This window comes from Mizuhopecten yessoensis, unplaced genomic scaffold (genome assembly GCF_002113885.1).
Source record: "Mizuhopecten yessoensis strain PY_sf001 unplaced genomic scaffold, ASM211388v2 scaffold1411, whole genome shotgun sequence".
Taxonomy (NCBI): Eukaryota; Metazoa; Mollusca; class Bivalvia; order Pectinida; family Pectinidae; genus Mizuhopecten; species Mizuhopecten yessoensis.
In genome coordinates, this window is record NW_018404033.1 from 213,503 (window position 1) to 235,485 (window position 21,983).

Here is a 21,983-nt window from a genome sequence, read left to right on the forward strand (position 1 = left end):
TAAAACAAATCAATGTTACACTGTAAAACAAATCAATGTTACACTGTAAAACAAATCAATGTTACACTGTAAAACAAATCAATGTTACGTCACTGTAAAACAAGTCAATGTTACACTGTAAAACAAATCAATGTTACACCATAAAACAAATCAATGTTACACTGTAAAACTAGTCAATGTTACACTATAAAACAAATCAATGTTACACTGTAAAACAAATAAATGTTACACTGTAAACCTAGTCAATGTTACACTGTAAAACTAGTCAATGTTACACTGTAGAACAAATCAATGTTACTCTATAAAACAAATCAATGTAACACTGTAAAACTAGTCAATGTTACACTGTGAAACAAATCAATGTTGCACTATAAAACAAATAAATGTTACACTGTAAAACAAGTCAATGTTACACTGTAAAACAAGTCAATGTTACAGTTTCGGTTTAGATCTGATTTGGCTTTGGTTAACAAAACTGGTTTTGGTTTTACTACTGTAAAAACAAATATCTGGTTTAACATTAAAAAAATGGCTTCAAAACAAATGTATTCAGCACTAATACCTCAAATGTGTCTCAATAATGACGATGACACGGATGGTATCCTCATGTTATCGGTTTCGGCACACTTAAGAAGCAGCCGCGATTACATACTCATACCGGTAGAAAATTGTTAAAATGACTGTCATAGACATGTTTAAAATTTACTGATGGAAACAGAAACTAGCAAAAGAAAACTGTATTTAAAAAAAATAAGAAATATTTTTTCAACAAATTTCACCTGCCGGAAGTAGCCGTCACATGTTTCCATGCATTTATTTCGATTCAGTGTTTGAAGAAAGAAAGACTACTTGAGTACACCTTGGTGGGTATTTCAAGTATGATCTTTGATTGTCAAATTAATTATCGAAACAATTTTTTCAAAACTGCACATTCTGTTATTAGCTCACCTGCCCGAAGGGCTAGTGAGCTTATGCCATGGCCCGTCATCCGTCGTCCTCTGTCAACTTTTCCTTTTAACGACGTCTTCTGATGAATGGACAGGCCTAGAGTCATGATATTTTGGTGATGGCTTCCTGGGATAGAGCCCGACAAACTTTGAGAATGAAAATGACCTTGACTTACTTTCAAGGTCACAGCTGTCAATTATGTCAAACACTTTAAACGTCTTCTTCTGAAGAACGAAAAGGTATAGAACTTTCATGTTTGGCTGTTGGCTTCATGAGATAGAGCCCAACAAAGTTTGAGAATGAAAATTACCTTGACCTACTTTCAAGGTCACAGGGGTCAAATGTGTCAAACTCTTCAAACGACTTCTTCTGAAGAACTTAGAGGTATAGAATCTTCATATTTGGCTGGTGGCTTCCTGGGATGGAGCCCAACAAAGTTTAAAAATGAAAATGACCTTGACATACTTTCAAGGTCACAGGGGTCAAATGTCGTAAAATCTTCAAACCACTTCTACTCAATAACCAAACGGCCCAGGGTACTGAAATCGGGCCTGTAGCATGATGCGATGAAGGACTACCAAGTTTGTTCAAATGAATGACCTTGACCCACTTTCAACCTAATGTCCTTGTTCGACATTCAAGGTCACATGCGTCATATGTTTAAATCTTTTTATATTTTCTTATGAATCAAACACTGATATTCTGCCTGTAGCTGCATTTTAGTCCACTTTTAAGATAACAAGTGTGAGATTAATACCAGGTGAGCGAAGGACCATGGTGAGCTTATGCCATACTGCAGCGTCTGTCGTCCGTCTTGTCAACTTTTCTCAATTTTGTATAAACGGTGGGTGTGGCCCCCCCCCTGGGTGCAGAATGCAGCCCCCCCCCTGGGTGCAGAAGGCAGGGCCAAATAGGGAAAATAGAGGTTAAACCTTTAAAATCCTTCTTCTATCGTAGGCATTAAGGGATTTTATCCCAATTTAGTCTGGAGCATCCTTGGGCCAAGGGGACTCAATTTTGTATAAACGTTTGGTGTGGCCCCCCTGGGTGCAGAAAGGCGGGGCCAAATAGGGAAAATAGAGGTTAAACCTTTCAAATCCTTCTTCTATCGTAGGCATTAAGGGATTTTATCCCAATTTAGTCTGGAGCATCCTTGGGCCAAGGGGACTCAATTTTGTATGAATGGTGGGTGTGGCCCCCCTGGAGGCAGAGGGGCAGTGCCAAATAGGGAAAATAGAGGTAAAACCTTTAAAATCCTTCTGCTACTGTAGGCATTAAGGGATTGTATCCTTATTTAGCCTGGAGCATCCTTTGGCCAAGGGGACTCAATTTTGTATAAACAGAGGGTGTGGCCCTCCAGGGGGGCAGAGGGACTGGGCTGAATAGGGGAAATAGAGGTAAAACCATTAAAATCCTTCTTCTACCGTAGGGATTAAGGGATTTTCTCCTAATTTAGCCTTGAGCATCCCTGGGCCAAGGGGACTCAATATTGTATAAACGGTGGGTGTGGTCCCCCTGGAGGCAGAGGGTCAGGGCCAAGTAGGGGAAATAGAGATAAAACCTTTAAAATCCTTCTGCTAATGTAGGCATTAAGGGATTTTATCCTTATTTAATCTGGAGCATCCTTGGGCCAAGGGGACTAAATTTGTATAAAGAATGGATGTGCCCCCCCCCCCCCCCCTAGAGGCAGAGGGTCAGGGTCAAGTAGGGGAAATAGATATAAAACCTTTAAAATCTTTCTGCTACTCTAGGCATTAAGGGATTTTATCCTTATTTAGTCTGGAGCATCCTTGGGCAAGGGGACTCAATTTTTATAAACGATGGATGTGGCCCCCCTGGAGGCAGAGGGTCAGGGTGAAGTAGGGGAAATAGAGATAAAACCTTTAAAATCCTTCTGCCACTGTAGGGAAAGAGGATCGGGCCGAATAGGAGAAATAGAGGTTAAAGCTTAAAAGTCCTTCTTCTACCATAGGGATTAAAGGATTTCATCCCAAAATGTCTGGAGCTTCTTGGGCAATAGGGTCTCAATTTTGTATAAACAGTAAGTGAGGCACCTCTGGGAGCAGAAGGGTGGGACCAATAGGGGAAACAAAGCAAATTCATCAAAATCCTTCTTCTGCTGTAGGAATGACAGGATTTTGTTCAAAGGTATAAAGCACTCTTCGCTGAAGGGGAACTAATATTGTATAAATGGTGGGCCTCACCCCCCTGGGGGCAGAGAGGCGGGCCCAATAAGGGATATAGAGGAATAGCTTTAATATCCTTTTTCTTCCATTGGGATGAAGGTATTTTTACCAAATTTGAACAGTAGCATCCTATTGGGAAGGTTAACCGATTTTGTATGAATGGTTGGTCTGACCCCGCTGGGGCCAGAGGGGTGGGGCCCAATAGGGATAATTTTGCAAATTATTTAAAAATCTTCTTCTGTGGGAGGATTATTTCCATTTTTGGCCTAAAGCATCCTTGGGTGAAGGGGAACTAATTCTTCTTTTTCTGTAGGGATGACAGGATTCTGTCCAATTGCATATAAATATAACCCCTGACTAACCATGTACAGCAACATCTGGCTATTTCAACTTCAATTTTTCTAACATTTTCAGGTGAGCGATACAGGCCCTCTGGGCCTCTTGTGCAATATGTCAACTTAAACAAATCCATAGAATTCTATAAATTTATTCATTTAGTTATAATAGAAATGTCTGCGCAGAAGAGATGGCCATTTAATCAGTCTTGACAAATTCCTCTGCGTTCGCTACATTCTACCATCATGCTTTCTGTCGATGCCATCATTGATATGGAAACCAGTTACAAAACTGCAACGGTTTCCGAACCGGTTTTGGTTCGCCGTTAACAAATGAAAAAACAGTTTCAGCTTAAAACTATTTTTTTAGGTCACCTGAGCTTTGCTCAAGTGACCTATTCTAATCACTTTCCGTCCGTCGTCGTTCGTTGTGTGTAAACTTTTTACATTTTCAACTTCTTCTCAAGAACCAGTGGATGGATTTTTTTCAAACTTGGTCAGAATCATCCTTGGTAGATGAGGCTACAAAATTATAAAATTGGGATTCCTACCCCAACCCCTGGGGCCAGGGTGGGGCCCCAAATGGATTTAATTTAATTTATTTCAGTCGTTTATGGTAAAGCAAAGAAATTAAGTGTCATTGTATAAATTCTATCCCTCTGCAAAAAGTTCCGATTTTTTTCAAGGTAGACAACTCTCGTCAGGATCAAAATTGTTATAAAATGTAAAATAAATGAATTATAAAGACTGTGTATTTGGTTCAATTTTTCACTCTTTTTGTATGAAACTATGTGTCCTGTTTGCTTTTAGCTTGTATTTAGTAACTTTTATCCATACAATTTCAATAAAAAACGCATTTTGTAACATGTTGAGGGTTGATGAGCAATGTTTCTTTTCATTATTTTATTGTTGTAATAGTTTTGAACAATGCCACACGCTCAAAAAATGTGAAAGTGTTGAATTCAATTTTCTGTATTTTTTACAAAAAAATCCCCAGTTTATCGGAATGCTTAGATTGTCATAAAATCATCTCTACTTAGTGACATAACCATTATGTGAAACTTTCATTGAGTTCTGCTGGCTAATTGCGAAAGGGTGGAGCCTCCTTAAGTGGGATAAATTTGTGTGTTGATTGTTATTTAGAGGTGTTATATTTCTATTGACGTATTTCTCGAACAGATAAAATGACAAGACCTGTGATATTACTGGCTCCTCTGGCTGAACCTCTCATCAACAAGATTGCCTCGGCATCCAGTGACAAATATAAGGCCTGCCGACCAAGTAAGTCTCACCAGTTGTTATAGCAGTGCAAATTGCATAAGTTTTTAGCTCACCTGGCATGGTGGGGCGTCCGTCGTCAATTTTTTACTTAAACAACTTCTTCTCAATAACCAAGAGGCCCAGGCTAATGATATTTTGCCGCTAGCATGCTGGGATAAAGGGCTTCCAAGTTTGTTCAAATGAATGACCTTGATCCACTTTCAAGGTCACAGAGGTCAAATGTGTTTAAATCTTCTAACGGCTTCTTTTCTATAACCAAAAGCCCAGGGGTACTGATATTGGGCCTGTAGCATGCTGGGATGAAGGGCTATCAAGTTTGTTCAAATGAATGACCTTGATTCACTTTCAAGATCACAGGGGTCAAATGTCTTAAAATCTTCAAACGACTTCTTAATAACCAAAAGCCCCAGGGTACTGATATTGGGCCTGTAGCATGCTAGGATGAAGGGCTACCAAGTTTGTCCAAATGAATGACCTTGACCCACTTTCAAGGTGACAGGGGTCAAATGTCATAAAATCTTCAAACAACTTCTTCTCAATAACCAAAAGGCCCAGGGTACTGATATTGGGCCTGTAGCATGCTGGGATGAAGGACTACCAAGTTTGTTCAAATGAATGACCTTGACCCACTTTCAAGGTCACAGAGGTCAAATGTGTTTAAATCTTCAAACGACTTCTTCTCCATAACCAATAGGCCAGGGGTACTGATATTGGGCCTGTAGCATGCTGGGATGAAAGGCTACCAAGTTTGTTCAAATGAATGACATTCGCCTATATTCAAGGTCACGGGTCAAATGTCTTGTAATCTTTAAATAACTTCTCCTAAATAACCAAGAAGCCTAGGGTGTTGGTATTTGGCCAGTAGCATGCTGGGATGAAGGAATACCAAGTTTGTTTAAATGAATGACCTTCGTCTATATTCAAGGTCACAGGTGTCAAATATATTGAAACTTTTAAACAACTTCTTCTGAATAAGCAGAAGCCCCAGGATGATGATATTTGGCCAATATCATGCTGGGATAAAGGGCTACCAAGTTTGTTTAAATGAATGACCTTCACCTATATTCAAGGTCACAGGGATTAAATATGCTGAAACTTTTAAACTATTTCTAATAATTAAAATGTCTAGGGTGTTGATATTTGGCCAGTAGCATGCTTGGATAAAGGGCTACCAAGTTTGTTCAAACAAATGACCTTCACTCATATTCAAGGTCAAAGGGGTCAATTGTCTTAACAAACTTTAAACAGATTCTTCTGTATAACCAAAATGTCCAGGATGATGATATTTGGCCAGAAGGATGTTGACATGAAGGGCTTCAAAGTTTGTTCAAACAAATGACCTTCGTCCATACTCAAGGTCACAGAGGTCAATTGTCTTGATAACCTTTAAACAACTTCTTCTGTATAACCAAAAGGTCCATGGTCCAAGGGCTATGAAGTTTGTTCAACTTTAAATGTCCATATTGGACTTTCAAAGTTACAGGGGTCAAATGTATTTTAAGGTTACAATTGTGAGATTAATACCAGGTGAGCGATGCAGGCCCATTTGGCCTCTTGTAATGGTACATATTTCAGATTGGATCAATATCATCATTCTCTTACAGACATTATCGGTTGCTAGTCAAACTTTAAAATGTAAAATATATTGTCCTTTGTAAGATTTCCATAGAATAAAACAATAGGTGAATAAAACAATAAGTCTAGATCCTGCTCCATAATCAGGGCTTTCTGTCAGAAATTTGACATGGTAAAACACTGTGATATGTAGATGTGCAAAAGAGGTTTAAAAGGTTTCTAAGATCAAGGTCACCTACTGAAAATAGACCTGTTGTAAATAATGAGGAGATATGTACAGACTGCTGACCTGGTGTAAATAATGAGGGGATATGTACAGACTGCTAACCTGTTGTAAATAATGAGGGGATATATACAGATTGCTGACCTGTTGTAAATAATGAGGGGATATGTACAGCTGCTGACCTGTTGTAAATAATGAGGGGATATCTATACAGACTTCTGACCTGTTGTAAATAATGAGGGGATATGTACAGCTGCTGTCCTGTTGTAAATAATGAGGGGATATATCCAGACTGCCCGGTCTGTTTGTAAATAATGAGGGGATATCTATACAGACTGCTGACCTGTTGTAAATAATGAGGGGATATGTACAGATGCTGACCTGTTGTAAATAATGAGGGGATATCTATACAGACCGCTGACCTGTTGTAAATAATGAGGGGATATGTACAGCCTGCTGACCTGTTGTAAATAATGAGGGGATATGTACAGCTGCTGACCTGTTGTAAATAATGAGGGGATATATACAGACTGCTGACCTGTTGTAAATAATGAGTGGATATGTACAGACTGCTGACCTGTTGTAAATAATGACGGGATATGTACAGACTGCTGACCTGTTGTAAATAATGAGGGGATATCTATACAGACTTCTGACCTGTTGTAAATAATGAGGGGATATGTACAGCCTGCTGACCTGTTGTAAATAATGAGGGGATATCTATACAGACCGCTGACCTGTTGTAAATAATGAGGGGATATGTACAGCTGCTGTCCTGTTGTAAATAATGAGGGGATATCTATACAGACTGCTGACCTGTTGTAAATAATGAGGGGATATGTACAGACTGCCTGCATGTTTGTTTCTATTACATTTCAACCTATAAATTATTTGTACAGTTGTCATGCAGACATCAGCCAAAGCAATGGAACAAGGACTTGCTGACAGTACCTACATAGACTACTGGCAACAGGATGACCACTACGAATGTATCCGTGTGTCTTCTATCAGAGAAATCTGTGATCAGGTAAAAATATCTAGACACTACAGCATGACAGAAAGTCAGTTTAGTATAAATCTATATACTAAACACTACAGCATGACAGGAAGTAAGTTCAGTATAAATCTATATTTTCATATCAAAAACAATACTTACCACATCCAATTATTATCCAAATGATCTCCAACTACCAGTTTAACTCCCAAGGTAAAGTTTCAAAGGCCCCACGCAAATACGAAACTACTTCCTGTCCAAACCGGACATACGGGTGTAGGATGCGTGCGCACCTCCAACTTCCTCTTTCCTTCAACTCGAAGAAGCTTAAGGCCGTTTTTTTTACCATGGAGTTCGTTCAAGTTTTCAGAGGGCTGTTACCTGTGTCATTGTTTGTTTTCATTCTTCATTTATTATACCAGTTTCCCTGCTATTGTTTATATATCCTTTTTGCCTTTTTTTCACCGTATTTCGTTGTAAAACGTCGGTACCATTGCCACGTGTTTTGGTCCCCGTTCGTTTTCGTGAGTGTTTACTTTCACTTTCGTTTTTGTTTACAGTGATTTTTGTGAATTAAAATTATTTTATTTTACAAACAAAGGCTGAATTATTTGTTTATCTTGTTGTTTGTGAACCATGAAGGACTCCTCCAAGTCTGACAAACGGGGTAAAAGGAAGGACAAGGCTAGGTCCTCCTCCGGTAGTACCGGCGACCCCACGGAGAGTCCTTCGGCAGGTACCTCGTTGGCAGAGGCCCTGCCGGGTCCCAAGACTATCCAGCCCTTGGCTGGCTCTAGTTTATACAGCACATGTGTTGGCTATCCTGTTGCCAGGGAGGTTGGCCCCCCTTCCATTGGTGTAAGTTCATCTCTGGAAAGGGTGGACCCTCCCCCAGTCTCTCACTTTTTAGTCAGTCCTGGAGCATCTGTTGGTGGGGATAGAGTAATGAATGAGGATTCTTTTGGGTCCTCTGCTGTGATGGGGAGTGGTAATTCTTTGAATTATCTGGGCCCCACAGAGTGTAGCAGCACTGCCACCTCTCATGACTCTTCACGGTCCCTTCTCTTTCCTGGTCAGGTATCCGGTATCAACCCTGTCATGGTCGATTCCGTGCCAGCTTGCACCATACAGAACCCGTGGGCCGCGCCCATGGGTAATGGAGAAGGTGACAAGTCTGACAAGAGTCGGACGACACCCCGTGGTCTTGGGTATGAGTCATTTGGGGCTCATGATTCGGGTACTATGCATCATGGTTTTGGTGCTTTCCAGCAGCAAACTGGTCATTTGTCTGGCCCTAGGCCTTTCATTTCTGGTTTAGCTCCGGGAGGGAGTGGCGGTTCACCTTTTCCTTTTGGTCAGGGTGTTCCTTCCCATGTACCTACCGGTCAGTTTGGTCAGTACTGGGGTCACTCCTTTCCTTATGATCCTAGGGCCCAATTTCCTCAAGGATTTGGGTACAAATCCTCCGGGATTTAATCAGGGTTGGGGACCGGTCTCACCTCAGCAGGTTGGGGGCTCGCTGAATGCTCAGCTCCTACCCACCTTGGGCTGGGGAGGAAGTTGTGTTTAAAAGACCTATTAGGGCTTTTAGGACATCTCACTCCAAGACCAATATCCCCGCCTCTCGTAGGTCTTCAGAGTCTCATATTGGCCCTTCGGAGCCTAAGAGAGATCGTAAGAGGACTTTCTCAGAGAGTCTCCAGAACTCTACCTTGCCCTTAACAGTAGATACTTCAGTGACTACTTCCAGGAGGGGTACTGAAATGGAGAAGGTGGACAGGGACGATGACGTCCTCAGCCTGTCACCTGGAAGTGTGATGACTGAGTTTTCAGTCTGTGTCTGAGGGTTCTGTTGTTTCCTCGGCTTTGGCTGTCGCCCATGCTAGGATGGCAGAGATGCTTCGTTCTCTCGTGCATCTGGTTGAATTTGGCAGATTTGTCTGAGGTTAGGTCCTCAGACTACGGCATTCACAACACCAAACTTGATAGTCAACCAGCTAAGCTGGAAACTCGTTAGCTTCGGCAATGGACAGGACCAGCGACTGACCAGGTGGTGTTCTCTGCCAAGGAACACCACAAACACGAAACAAATACTGCGGCTTTCTCTCCAGGTACTCTCATATTTTGATTCCTGACGGTGACCCTTTTCCGTTTATCGGAAGTGCCCATAGGGGAGTCAGAGGTTGATGAGAGTGACAGACGAGCTGTGCAGGATAGGGTGACCTCATCCTTGCACAACTGTCTGAAGGCCTCTGCAGCTTTGCAGTATACACTGCTGGCCAATTTGGATCTTACCAGGCGAGCATCTGTGCTTAAAGGTAAGCCCATTGTTTTCTCCCTTCGAGGGTCCTTGGCTCTTCGGGGGTGCCCTTCCTTCTATTCAGAAGGAAGTTAAGTAGGACCCAGTAGCTTCGACTCTTTTGGTTTCAAAAGTGTCGGCTGCTGGTAAGGCTGGAACCCCTTGGGGTTCGGGCCAGGCCAAGACGAAGGCTAAGTTGAGGCCTCGCCAGACTCAGTCTGCGGCTAAGGCTAAGTCTACCTTTAAGGCCAAGGGAAAGGGCAAGCAGAGTGCCAAACCCTCTGGGGTTAGAAACAGTATTCCTGACTTCTCCCCTCCTTCCACAACTCTTCTGTTTCAGTCCGGGCAAGTAGATCAGAGGTTTCATTTACCCGATTTCATAACGGTCGTAGACAGCCCCATAGATGTTTTGGGAAGGTCTTGGCCTTCCTCAACCGGACCTTCCAGTAGGAGGTTGATTGTCTGCTTTCCTTCCTCAATGGAAGGAGATTACTCAGGACAGTTGGGCATTGTCAATAGTTGCGGAAGGATTGAGCATCCCGTTGTTACGGGAACCTCCGCTCACAGCAGAGCCAATCTTTTTTCCACTCCCGGTGGATCTAGAGAAGGGTCTAGCTGTCAGACGGGATATTGCTACTCTAGTCGAGAAGGGTGCAGTCGAGGAGCTCCCATGGCGCCGGTAATTTCCAGGCTTCTATTCCCGAATTTTTCTGGTGAAGAAGAAGTCGGGAGCTTGGTGCCCAATTATAGACCCAAGTGCTTTCAATCGGTTCGTGGACTCTCCCCACTTTCAGATAGAGACCCCGAGAGACATTTTTGCCTCAGTCAGAAAGGGAATGTGGGCTACTTCAATAGACTTGAAGGATGCCTACTTCCACATTCCCATCAGGATGTCGGACAGGAAGTATCATCGCTTCTCATGCGAGGGCAAGATATTCCAGTTCCGGGGGACTATGCCTTTTGGCCTTACCACAGCCCCAATGGTTTTTACAAAACTACTGCAGGTTGTGGTAGGTTTCCTGCACCAGCAGAGTATCAACATCCATATTTACTTCGACGACTCTCTCATGCTTCATTCACTGAGGGAGTCCCTGGTGCAGGATACTTGACTGTTTTTTTCTCAAGGTCGGGTTCATCCACTCCGAGTCAGAACTGTCTCCCTCCCGGGACTTTGTGTTCCTAGGCTACCGGTTCAAAGTAGCCAGGGGTATAGCCCTTTTATACAGTAGTTCTGCAGTACAGGTTCGTTGGTACCCCTTCTGCTGGGGTTTCTCAACTCGCTAGCAGATTTAGTTCCTCTCGGCAGACTGCACATCAGACCTCTGCAGATGTTTCTTCTCAGCCATTGGGTTCCAGCGTCGCGGGATTGGGAGGCTTTCATTCCTCTCAGTCAGTCGGTCTAGGAACTTGCCCAATGGTGGACAATTCGGAACAATGTCCTGAAGGGGGTGTCCTTTCACAGGAGCTCATCCACCATGACCCTGTATACTGATGCGTCCAAAACAGGTTGGGGGCCGTACCTGAACAGGCAGGCTCGCTCAGGTTCGTGGACAGAGGATTATCTTTCCGAGCACATTAATGTGCTTGAGATGAGGGCAGTGTTGTTGGCCATCCAGGACCTCAGGTCTTATCTGCAAGACCAGGTGATTTGCGTGGCAACAGACGACGCAACTGTTGTAGCTTATCTGCAGAAGCAAAGGGGCACTAGGTCTCACGTCCTGTGTGCCCTGGCCATTCACATTTTGCTACTTTGCCAGGAGTTATGCCTAACCATTCAGGTCAAGCACCTTCCGGGCAGGCACCCTGTCAAGACGTCTTCAGCCGGTTCTGATGGAGTGGCAGCTCGATTCATCCATATTTCGAGCAATATATCTGGTTTGGGACAGGCCTCATGTAGACCTACTTGCCACAGCCTTGAACCATCAGTTGCCGACGTTTGTGTCTCTCGTTCCAGATCCAGCAGCCTGAGGAGTAGTAGATGCTCTGTCTCTGGACTGAAAGGGGTTGCATGCTTACGCCTTTCCCCCCTTCAACTTGGTCGCCAAGCTCCTCCAGAAGTACCAGGAGCAGCCTTGCTCCCTAATTCTGGTGGCTCCCTTGTGGCCGAGGCAACCAGGGTTCCCTCAGCTTTTGTCGTTTCTGGTGGAAGAGCCTCTGGTCCTCCCACCCAGGTGGAACCTGTTACGACAGCCGAGGTCCAGAATCATGCACTCCTGCCCGGCTATACTTCACCTTCACGCGTGGAGGCTATCTCCGGTGGTCTCGCGCAGAAGGGATTTTCTGGAATGATGTCAGACTGTATCGCTAATTCCATCAGGTCTTCTTCCGCAGCAGTCTACCAGTCTAGGTGGAGCATCTTCTGCGATTGGTGTGGTCAGAGGCAGGTTAATTCACTCAAGGCCTCTGTTCCCCTAATTGCAGATTTTTTACTGCATTTGTTTCGCAGTCAGAAAATAGCTCCTGGTACTATTACCGGCTATCGGTCGGCTATAGCTGGTATCTTATCTTATGCAGGGCGACCAGGTAGGATCTTCCTCCTCTTTGTCCGCCCTTATCAGAGGCTTTACCATTAAGAGACCTAGAGTTAGGCGTCTAACTCCTTAATGGGATTTAGCTTTGGTTCTGAAGTCCCTTTTGGGTGCTCCTTACGAGCCTTTGAGTCAAGCTTCCTTGAAATTCTTGTCTTTCAAGACTGTGTTTCTTGTCACCCTTGCCTCAGGGAGAAGGCGTAGCGAGGTTCATGCCTTATCAGCGCATTCCTCCTGTTTACGTTTCGGCAGGAACTACTCCTCCGTGACTATCAGGACGGAACCTTCTTTCCTCGCCAAGAATCAAGTTCAGGGTTTTCTCCAGAACCTTTTTCTGCCCAGTCCAGTATTTCGGCACAATCCATCTCCTGATGGATTTGCCAGGTTATTAGGCTGGCTTATGAGTCGTCTTCTGATGATGTCAGAAGGCTATTCAAGGTTGGGGCCCATGAGGTTAGGGCTCTGGCAGCGTCTTGGGCCCTTCTCAATGGCTCTCCCTTTTCAGAGGTTATGTCCTCAGCCTTTTGGCGAGGACACACTACCTTTACAGAGTTCTACCTGAGATCACTGTCGTCCTTCTCAGGCAAACTTTTCTCTTTGGGTACGGTGGTTGTTGCCCAGTCAGTGGCTTGCCCACCCACCTCAGAGTAGAGTGTTCTCTGTTTTTAGATTTTTATGCGTTAGCATGGCGACAGAAAATCTTTGCTTGGCAATGATCTTTCTGTCTTTTAGTTACGGATGCTCTATGTGAGAGCTTTTCCTCGGTATTAAGGTTTCAATTGACTGTGACCAGTGTACCACCCTCCTGGATTAGCCATGGTCCTGCCGGATTGGAGTTACCACTAGGTAAGACGAATTTGCATAATAATTGGACGTGGTAAGTATTGTTTTTGATATAAAATTGAGTTTTTTTATGTAAAACTCATTTTATGATAAAACTCAAACCGCGTCCATTATGAGTCTCAACCTCCTCCCTGGCTGCTCCGGCTCCTTTAGGCTTTTTGCTTTAAGGTGTTTTGTTTGTGTTTCGAATAGAGGAAGTTGGAGGTGCGCGCGCATCCTACACCCATATGTCTGGTTTGGACAGGAAGTAGTTTCGTATATGCGCGGGGCTTTTTAAACTTTACCTAGGGAGTTAGAGAACTGGTAGTTGGAGATCATTTGCATAATAATTGGACGTGGTAAGTAGTTTTATCATAAAAATGGGTTTTACACAAAAAAACTCAAATAAGACACTACAACAAGACAGGAAGTCAGTTCAGTATAAATCTATATACTAGACACTCTTTACCTAGGGAGTTAGAGAACTGGTAGGTGGAGATCATTTGCATAATAATTGGACGTGGTAAGTAGTTTTATCATAAAAATGGGTTTTACACAAAAAAACTCAAATAAGCCACTACAACAAGACAGGAAGTCAGTTCACTATAAATCTATATACTAGACACTACAACATGACAGGAAGTCAGTTCAGTATAAATATATATACCAGACACTACAGCATGACAGGAAGTCAGTTCAGGTAAGGTAGTTGGGACGTGAAGCTATACAGCTTATGGTTTACAAATAATTTCTAGTTAAAACTATCTCTCCAGTGTGTATCGGTATAATAAAACGGTTAAAGTATGGGGTTAAGGGATATAGCAAGTTTCTGGTGTCCCTTGACCATGCCTATTTCCCTCGGCTTCGCCTCGGGAAATAGACCTGGTCTCGGGACACCAAAACTTGCTATATCCCTCGACCCCATACTTTAACTGTATAATACAAGACACTACAACATGACAGGAAGTCAGCTTAGTATCAATCTATATACTAGACACTTTAGTATGACAGGAAGTCAGTTCAGTATAAATCTATATACTAGGCACTACAACATGACAGGAAGTCAGTTTAGTATGAATCTATATACTAGACACTTTAGTATGACAGGAAGTCAGTTCAGTATAAATATATACTAGACACTACAGCAAGACAGGAAGTCAGTTCAGTATAAATTTATATATTAGACACTACAACATGACAGGAAGGCAGTTCAGTATAAATCTATAGCTTATGGTTTACAAATAATTTCTAGTTAAAACTATCTCTCCAGTGTGTATCGGTATAATAAAACGGTTAAAGTATGGGGTTAAGGGATATAGCAAGTTTCTGGTGTCCCTTGACCATGCCTATTTCCCTCGGCTTCGCCTCGGGAAATAGACCTGGTCTCGGGACACCAAAACTTGCTATATCCCTCGACCCCATACTTTAACTGCATAATACTAGACACTACAACATGACAGGAAGACAGTTCAGTATAAATCTATATACTATACACTACAACATGACAGGAAGTCAGCTTAGTATCAATCTATATACTAGACACTTTAGTATGACAGGAAGTCAGTTCAGTATAAATCTATTTATTATACCTCTACTTTATTTACTTTATATAAAAGTAATTGGTTAAATCGAATATATCCCCACTTTTGCCTGACTGTGTTTAAGTCCTGTGTGTTAGTCTGGGACCTAAAACACACCTACACTCGGGTGTTTTCGCCGAGCCAATCAGGCGAGAGATGGGCAGAGCTTGTTAACGAACTCGACACTGACTCGCGAGGTGGGCGGAGCTTGCTACCGAACTCGGAAGCGACGCGCGAGGTGGGCCGAGCTTGCTACCGAACTCGGAAGCATTTTTGGCGCTGTTGTGATCAAGGTAGTTGGGACGTGAAGCTATACAGCTTATGGTTTACAAATAATTTCTAGTTAAAACTATCTCTCCAGTGTGTATCGGTATAATAAAACGGTTAAAGTATGGGGTTAAGGGATATAGCAAGTTTCTGGTGTCCCTTGACCATGCCTATTTCCCTCGGCTTCGCCTCGGGAAATAGACCTGGTCTCGGGGCACCCAAACTTGCTGTATCCCTCGACCCCATACTTTAACTGTATAATACTAGACACTACAACATGACAGGAAGTCAGTTCAGTATAAATCTATATACTAAACACTACAACAGGACAGGAAGTCAGTTTGGTATCAATCTATATACTAGACACTTTAGTATGACAGGGAGTCAGTTTAGTATAAATCTATATACTAGACACTACAGCATGACAGGAAGTCATTTCAGTATAAATATATATATTAGACACTACAGCATGACAGGAAGTCAGTTCAGTATAAATATATATACCAGACACTACAGCATGACAGGAAGTCAGTTAAGTATAAATCTATATATTAGACACTACAACATGACAGGAAGGCAGTTCATTATAAATCTATATACTAGACACTACAACAGGACAGGAAGGCAGTTCAGTATAAATCTATATACAAGACACTACAACAGGACAGGAAGTCGATTTAGTATAAATCTATATACTAGACACTTCAACATGACAGGAAGTTAGTTCAGTATAAATCTATATACTAGACACTACAACAGGACAAGAAGTTGGTTTAGTATAAATCTATATATTAGACACTACAACATGACAGGAAGGCAGTTCAGTATAAATCTATATACTAGACACTACAACAGGACAGGAAGGCAGTTCAGTATAAATCTTTATACAAGACACTACAACAGGACATGAAGTCGATTTAGTATAAATCTATATACTAGACACTACAGCAGGACAGGAAGTCAGTTCATGTTAAATCTATATACTAAACACTACAACAGGACAGGAAGTCAGTTCAGTATCAATCTATATATTAGACACTACAACAGGACAGGAAGGCAGTTCAGTATAAATCTATAAACTAGACACTACAACAGGACAGGAAGTTAGTTCAGTATTAATCTATACCAGACATGACAGGAAGTCAGTTTAGTATAAATCTATATACTAGACACTACAACAGGACAGGAAGTTAGTTCAGTATAAATCTATACCAGACATGACAGGAAGTCAGTTTAGTATAAATCTATATACTAGAAACTACAGCATGACAGGAAGTCAGTTCAGTTGAAATCTATATACTAGACACTACAGCAGGACAGGAAGTCAGTTCAGGTTAAATCTATATACTAAACACTACAACAGGACAGGAAGTCAGTTCAGTATCAATCTATGTACTAGGCACTACAACAGGACAGGAAGTCAGTTCAGTATAAATCTATCTACTAAACACTACAACATAACAGGAAGTCAGTTTAGTATAAATCTATATACTAGTCACTAAAACATGACAGGAAGTTAGTTCAGTATAAATCTATACTAGACATGACAGGAAGTCAGTTTAGTATAAATCTATATACTAGACATTACAACAGGACAGGAAGTCAGTTCAGTATAAATCTATATACTAGACACTACAACATAACAGGAAGTCAGTTTAGTATAAATCTGTATGTTAGACACTACAACAGGATAGGAAGTCAGTTCAGTATAAATCTATATACTAGACACTACAACAGGATAGGATGTCAGTTCAGTATAAATCTATAAACAAGACACTACAACAGGACATGAAGTCGATTTAGTATAAATCTATATACAACACACTACAACAGGACAGTTAATATATACTAGACACTACAACAGGACAGTTAATATATACTAGACACTACAGCATGACAGGAAGTCAGTTTAGTATAAATCTGTATGCTAGACACTACAACAGGATAGGATGTCAGTTCAGTATAAATCTATACTAGACATGACAGGAAGTCAGTTTAGTATAAATCTATATACAAGACACTACAACAGGACAGGAAGTCAGTTCAGTATAAATATATACTAGACACTACAGCAAGACAGGAAGTCAGTTCAGTATAAATATATATACTAGACACTACAGCATGACAGGAAGTCAGTTCAGTATAAATATATATACTAGACACTACAGCATGACAGGAAGTCAGTTTTATTTCTGTGATAATTGATTTCTGATTCATACACTACTTTTCAGTGTGGCTTCCAGTAATACATTACCAGAATCAAAATACATGTTTTTATTTTATTTTCTGCAGAGCATTCACTGTCTGCTCAACACTAGTCCAGCAGCTATAGAGCGTCTCCATAGACTACAGATATACCCCATTGTCATCTTCGCCCGCCATAAATCATTTAAACAGATCAGGTAAGTTACCAAATTGATTTTTAGCTTACCTTGTCCGTCAGCTTTTCCTTTAAAATGGTACTAGTTTGGAACGGAGGGTGTGGCCCCTTTAGGTTCAGAAGGACGGGACCCAATAAGGGAATTTGAGGTAAATCTTTAAAATCCTTCTTCTTCTGTACCGTTTGAAGGATTACAACCAAATTTGGTCCAAAGCAAGGGGACTCAATTTTGGATAAATCCTGGGGACAGAAGGGCAGGCCCAATAGGGGGACTTAAGGTAAACCTTAATTTACTCTCTTTTAATTTAATTAAGGGAATTTTCACCAAATTTGGTCCAGAGATTCCCAGGGCAAGGGGAACCAAATTTTCCCAAATCAGAGGGGGTGAGGCCCAATTGGAGGAACATGGTAATAAATGATTAAAATCCTTCTCATTCAATATTATTGGAGGCATTTTAAACAAATTTTGTGTAGAGCATCCTTTAGCAAGGGGGGCTCAATTTTGAACAATTGGAGGGTGTGGCTAGGGGGAAAAGGGGAAATAGCCTAAAAGCAGGTTAATTTTTAGCCCACCATCATCATCAACAGCAGTCAAATAAGTCAAACTTTTCAAACAACTTCTTCTGAAGAACTAAATGGTATAGAATCTTCATATTTGGCTGGTGGCTTCCTTGGAAAGAGCCTGACAAAGTTTGAGAATGATGATTACTTTGACCTACTTTTAAGGTCACAGAAGTCAAATATATCAAGCGCATTAAACGACATCTTCCGAAGAACTTAAAGGTATAGAATCTTAAATTTTGGCTGATAGCTTCTTGGGATAGAGCTCACAAAAGTTTGCAAATGAAAATGACCTCGACCTACTTTAAAGGTCACATTTCAAAGGATTTTTCTGAAGAACCAAAAGGAATGGATTCATATGATTTGGCTGGTAGCTTCTTGGGATAGAGCCAACAAAGATCGAGAAGGAAAATGACCTTGACCTACTTATAATGTCACAGGGAAAAATATGTCAAACACTTCAAACAACTTCTGAAGAAGAACCAAAAAGCATAGAACCATATAATAATAATTGACTGGTAGTTTCAACAGATGGAGTCGACAAAGTTTGCGAGTGAAATATTTGTGAGAAATTCGTGAGACATTTAAAACATGAATTATATAGCATGTAACATAGTATTGAATCATTTGTGTTATTCTGAAGTCTCTAATTACCTTGTTAGAGCCAAAATTGAAGATTTATTGATATTTTAAAGGATTTTAGGAAGGTTTGCGCCAGATAAAGCTATCAACATTTAAAAGTAAATAAATCACATAAAAGGCAAAAAAAAGAGTAATTAAAAAAAAAAAGAGAAATTCTAGAGGGATGTCCTTGTTAACCCAGGTTAAAAAAAAACATATCTCGAAACATTGGGAATATTCGGGCAGGTTATGCCATGGCGCGGCGTCCGGCGTCAACTTTTCCTAAATATCGCTACTAGTCATAAACGACTGAGCAGATTATGACCAAATTTGGTCAAAAGCATCCTTAGGGGAAGGGGAACAAATTTTAAATAAATGGTGGGTCTGGCCCCCCTGGGGGCTGAGGGGCAGGGCCCAATAGGGGAAATATAGCAAATTCTTTAAAATCCTTCTTCTTCTGCAGGAATGAAAGGATTTGTTCCATAATTGGTCTGAAGCATCCTTGGGGGAAGGGGAACCAATTTTGTATAAACAGTGGGTCTGGCCCCAGAGTGGCCTGAGGGACGGGGCCCAATAGGGAACACATAGCAAATTCTTTAAAAATCCTTCTTTTTCTGTAGTAATGAAAGGATTTGTTCCATATTTTGTCTGAAGCATCCTTGGGTGAAGGGGAACCAATTTTGTATAAACGGTGGGTCTGGCCCCCCAGGGACCTGAGTGACGAGGTCAAAAGGGGTCAATTGCGCTATATTGATTTAAGCGACTTCTCTGGAACTAAGAGATGGATATCAACCATATTTGACTGGAAGCATCCCTCGGTAGTGGAGATTCAAAATTGTACAAAGGTTGGGCTGACCCCCCAGGGGGCTGAAGGGCGGGTCCAAAAGGGGGCAATTTGGCTTTATTGCTATTAACGACTTCTTCTGTAGAATTATGCCATGGATATCGATCATATTTGGTCAGAAGCATTCATGGGAGGCAGGGATTCAAAATTGTACAAATGGGTGTTGTTGTTTTTTTGTTTTTTTTTATTGCCCCACAATATTTTTGGAATACTGCCAGGGTTGGGGCCCTGGATTCAATATCTTTACAAAAAATGTCCTCGTGCAAGAGGGCTCTCATTCATTCATTCGTTCATGCAGTCGTTTAAGTATTCATTCAATTGTTTACTTATTCATTCATTCATTTCTTTTCATTACATCCTTCCCTTTACATTTATTCCATGTTTACATTCAATTCTTTCTTTGTTCACACTCATTCACTCATTTTATCTATTTATTCATACATTTTGAAGTTTTCTCATTCCTGATATATACAAAGCTACTATATAAAACTTAGTAAATGTACTGAGGCATGACACAGATGAGGCAGGGAGAAGGGAAAGCCCCTGATTGGCCAGCTAGGCACCAGATACACCACATATTAGCATGCGAGGGTAGCAAACATTTCAAACTAATAAGGGGAGAGAACTTCTTTAAAAAAGCAATCTAAGTAATATTTAAAATAATAATTAATTAAGGTTGTTATTATTAAAAAATTGTTCGAATGCACCCCATTTATTTTGGAAAGGTAATAGAGATTGATTTTTTTTCATCGCAATAAATTTCTCTACTTTCACTGTTTGTGCAAAAATAATCTTACACATTTCAAAATTTGGAATGGAGTCTTTAATGCAGCACAGTATATATGATGTTTATTAGTATTAGAAAATGGTTTAATAATAGTCCAATCTTTGAATTTCCAAAAAGGATATCTATATCTTTAAAATCAATATATGGCTGTCTATCATCATGCTCAGTATACCAAACATTAAAATCATCCAATAATCTCTGTACATAATAGCATTGAGTTAAGATGTGTTCCAATGTTTCTGTTTCTCTGTTACAGAATGTACATAATCGATTTGTTATTAATTTCATTTTTACTAACACTTTATTAGTTGGTAGAATCCTATGATTGATTTTGTATTGGAAAGTTTGTAATTTTGTTTCCATTGTACAGTTAAATGCATTCATATAAATATCTTGCCAGTTTAAATCCTCATCCATCTCAAAAACTGATTTCCATTTTTCTTGGCTATTTTTGGGCATTATTATGACATTTGCAACAAATTTTCTATAGATAAACTTTAAATCCTTCTAAGTTAACATGAGCCAGACAATATCCTCCTTTCTAGTCGGTATTACAACTTCATTATTTTCTATTTTGTTTCTGTATGTTTGCTTCCAGTTCTTATCAATTTTGTTTACTATAGAATAGTACTGAATAAAATTTAAAGAAGGAATAGTTTCCAAATGATTGAAATCTCTAATTATTCCATTATGGAAAAGATCCCCAACTGTATCAAGACCACCTTGTGTTTTCCACTGTCTACAGAACTTCATCTTTTCAAATGGTACAAAATTCACTAATCCCTAACTGAGGTATATATTCTGACAAGGTATCCCGCTCACTCTGGATCTCAGACAAAACATTGAGGATATCTCTCCAAAAAGGATTTCTAATATGCCTACTGACTTCTTTCAGTTTTATACCATCCATATCATACAGTAAGTCAACTTCAAAAGGTAAAACTTCATTTAACAATGCTATCCATGCTCTTTTTGAATCCTCAAATATTTTTTTAATCCATTTTACTTTCAGATACTTAATATAAGACGAAATATGATCATGTTAAGACCTCCATCTTCTTTATAGGCAATGATAGTATCCCGCTTTACCTTGTCAGTTTTAAAATTCCATATGAAACCAAATAAAATTGTATTCAACCTGTTTATATATAGTTTGGAAGGGTTTGGCAGCGAGGTAAACAGATGTATACATTTTGGTATCATAAGGGGTTTTATAATTGTAATACGCCCAATAAAAGTAAGATCTCGACAGCTCCAGTAACGTAGAAGTTTATTAACCTGTTGCAGTTTAATTTCATAGTTTATGCATTCCATATCATCAAGATTTAATGAAGACACAATACCAAGCAGTTTAATGTTTGAAGTTGACCAGGTTAATTTCAAATCTGGACATATTCTATCATTAGAGAACTTTTGATTTCCTATCCAGTACAGGCTTGATTTTTAGCTCACCTGGCCCGAAGGGTCAAGTGAGCTTATGGCATGGTGCGGCGTCCGTCGTCCGTCCGTCCGTCGTCAACATTTTACTTTAAACAACTTCTTCTCAGTAACCATAAGGCCTAGGGTGATGATATTTGGCCAGAAGCATGCTGTGATGAAGGGCTACAAAGTTTGTTCAAATAAATGACCTTGACTTATATTCAAGGTCACAGGGGTCAAATATGTTTAAAACCTTTCAACAACTTCTTCTGAATAACCGATAGGCCTAGGGTGATGATATTTGGCCAGAAGCATGCTGGGATGAAGGGCTAC

At 40.7% G+C, this 21,983-nt stretch overlaps 1 protein-coding gene across 1 annotated transcript in view; it reads left to right on the forward strand.

Annotated features, from left to right (window-relative positions):
• Window positions 1-21,983, forward strand: part of LOC110462016 (disks large homolog 5-like) — a gene marked incomplete at its 3' end in the record, with an annotated part of 193,122 nt that overhangs the window by 164,632 nt on the left and 6,507 nt on the right. Inside the window, exons 21-23 of the mRNA XM_021515790.1 lie at window positions 4,649-4,750; window positions 7,448-7,575; window positions 17,331-17,440. Of these exons, the coding sequence (XP_021371465.1) occupies window positions 4,649-4,750; window positions 7,448-7,575; window positions 17,331-17,440 (340 nt within the window). The remainder of the gene's footprint in view (window positions 1-4,648; window positions 4,751-7,447; window positions 7,576-17,330; window positions 17,441-21,983) is intronic.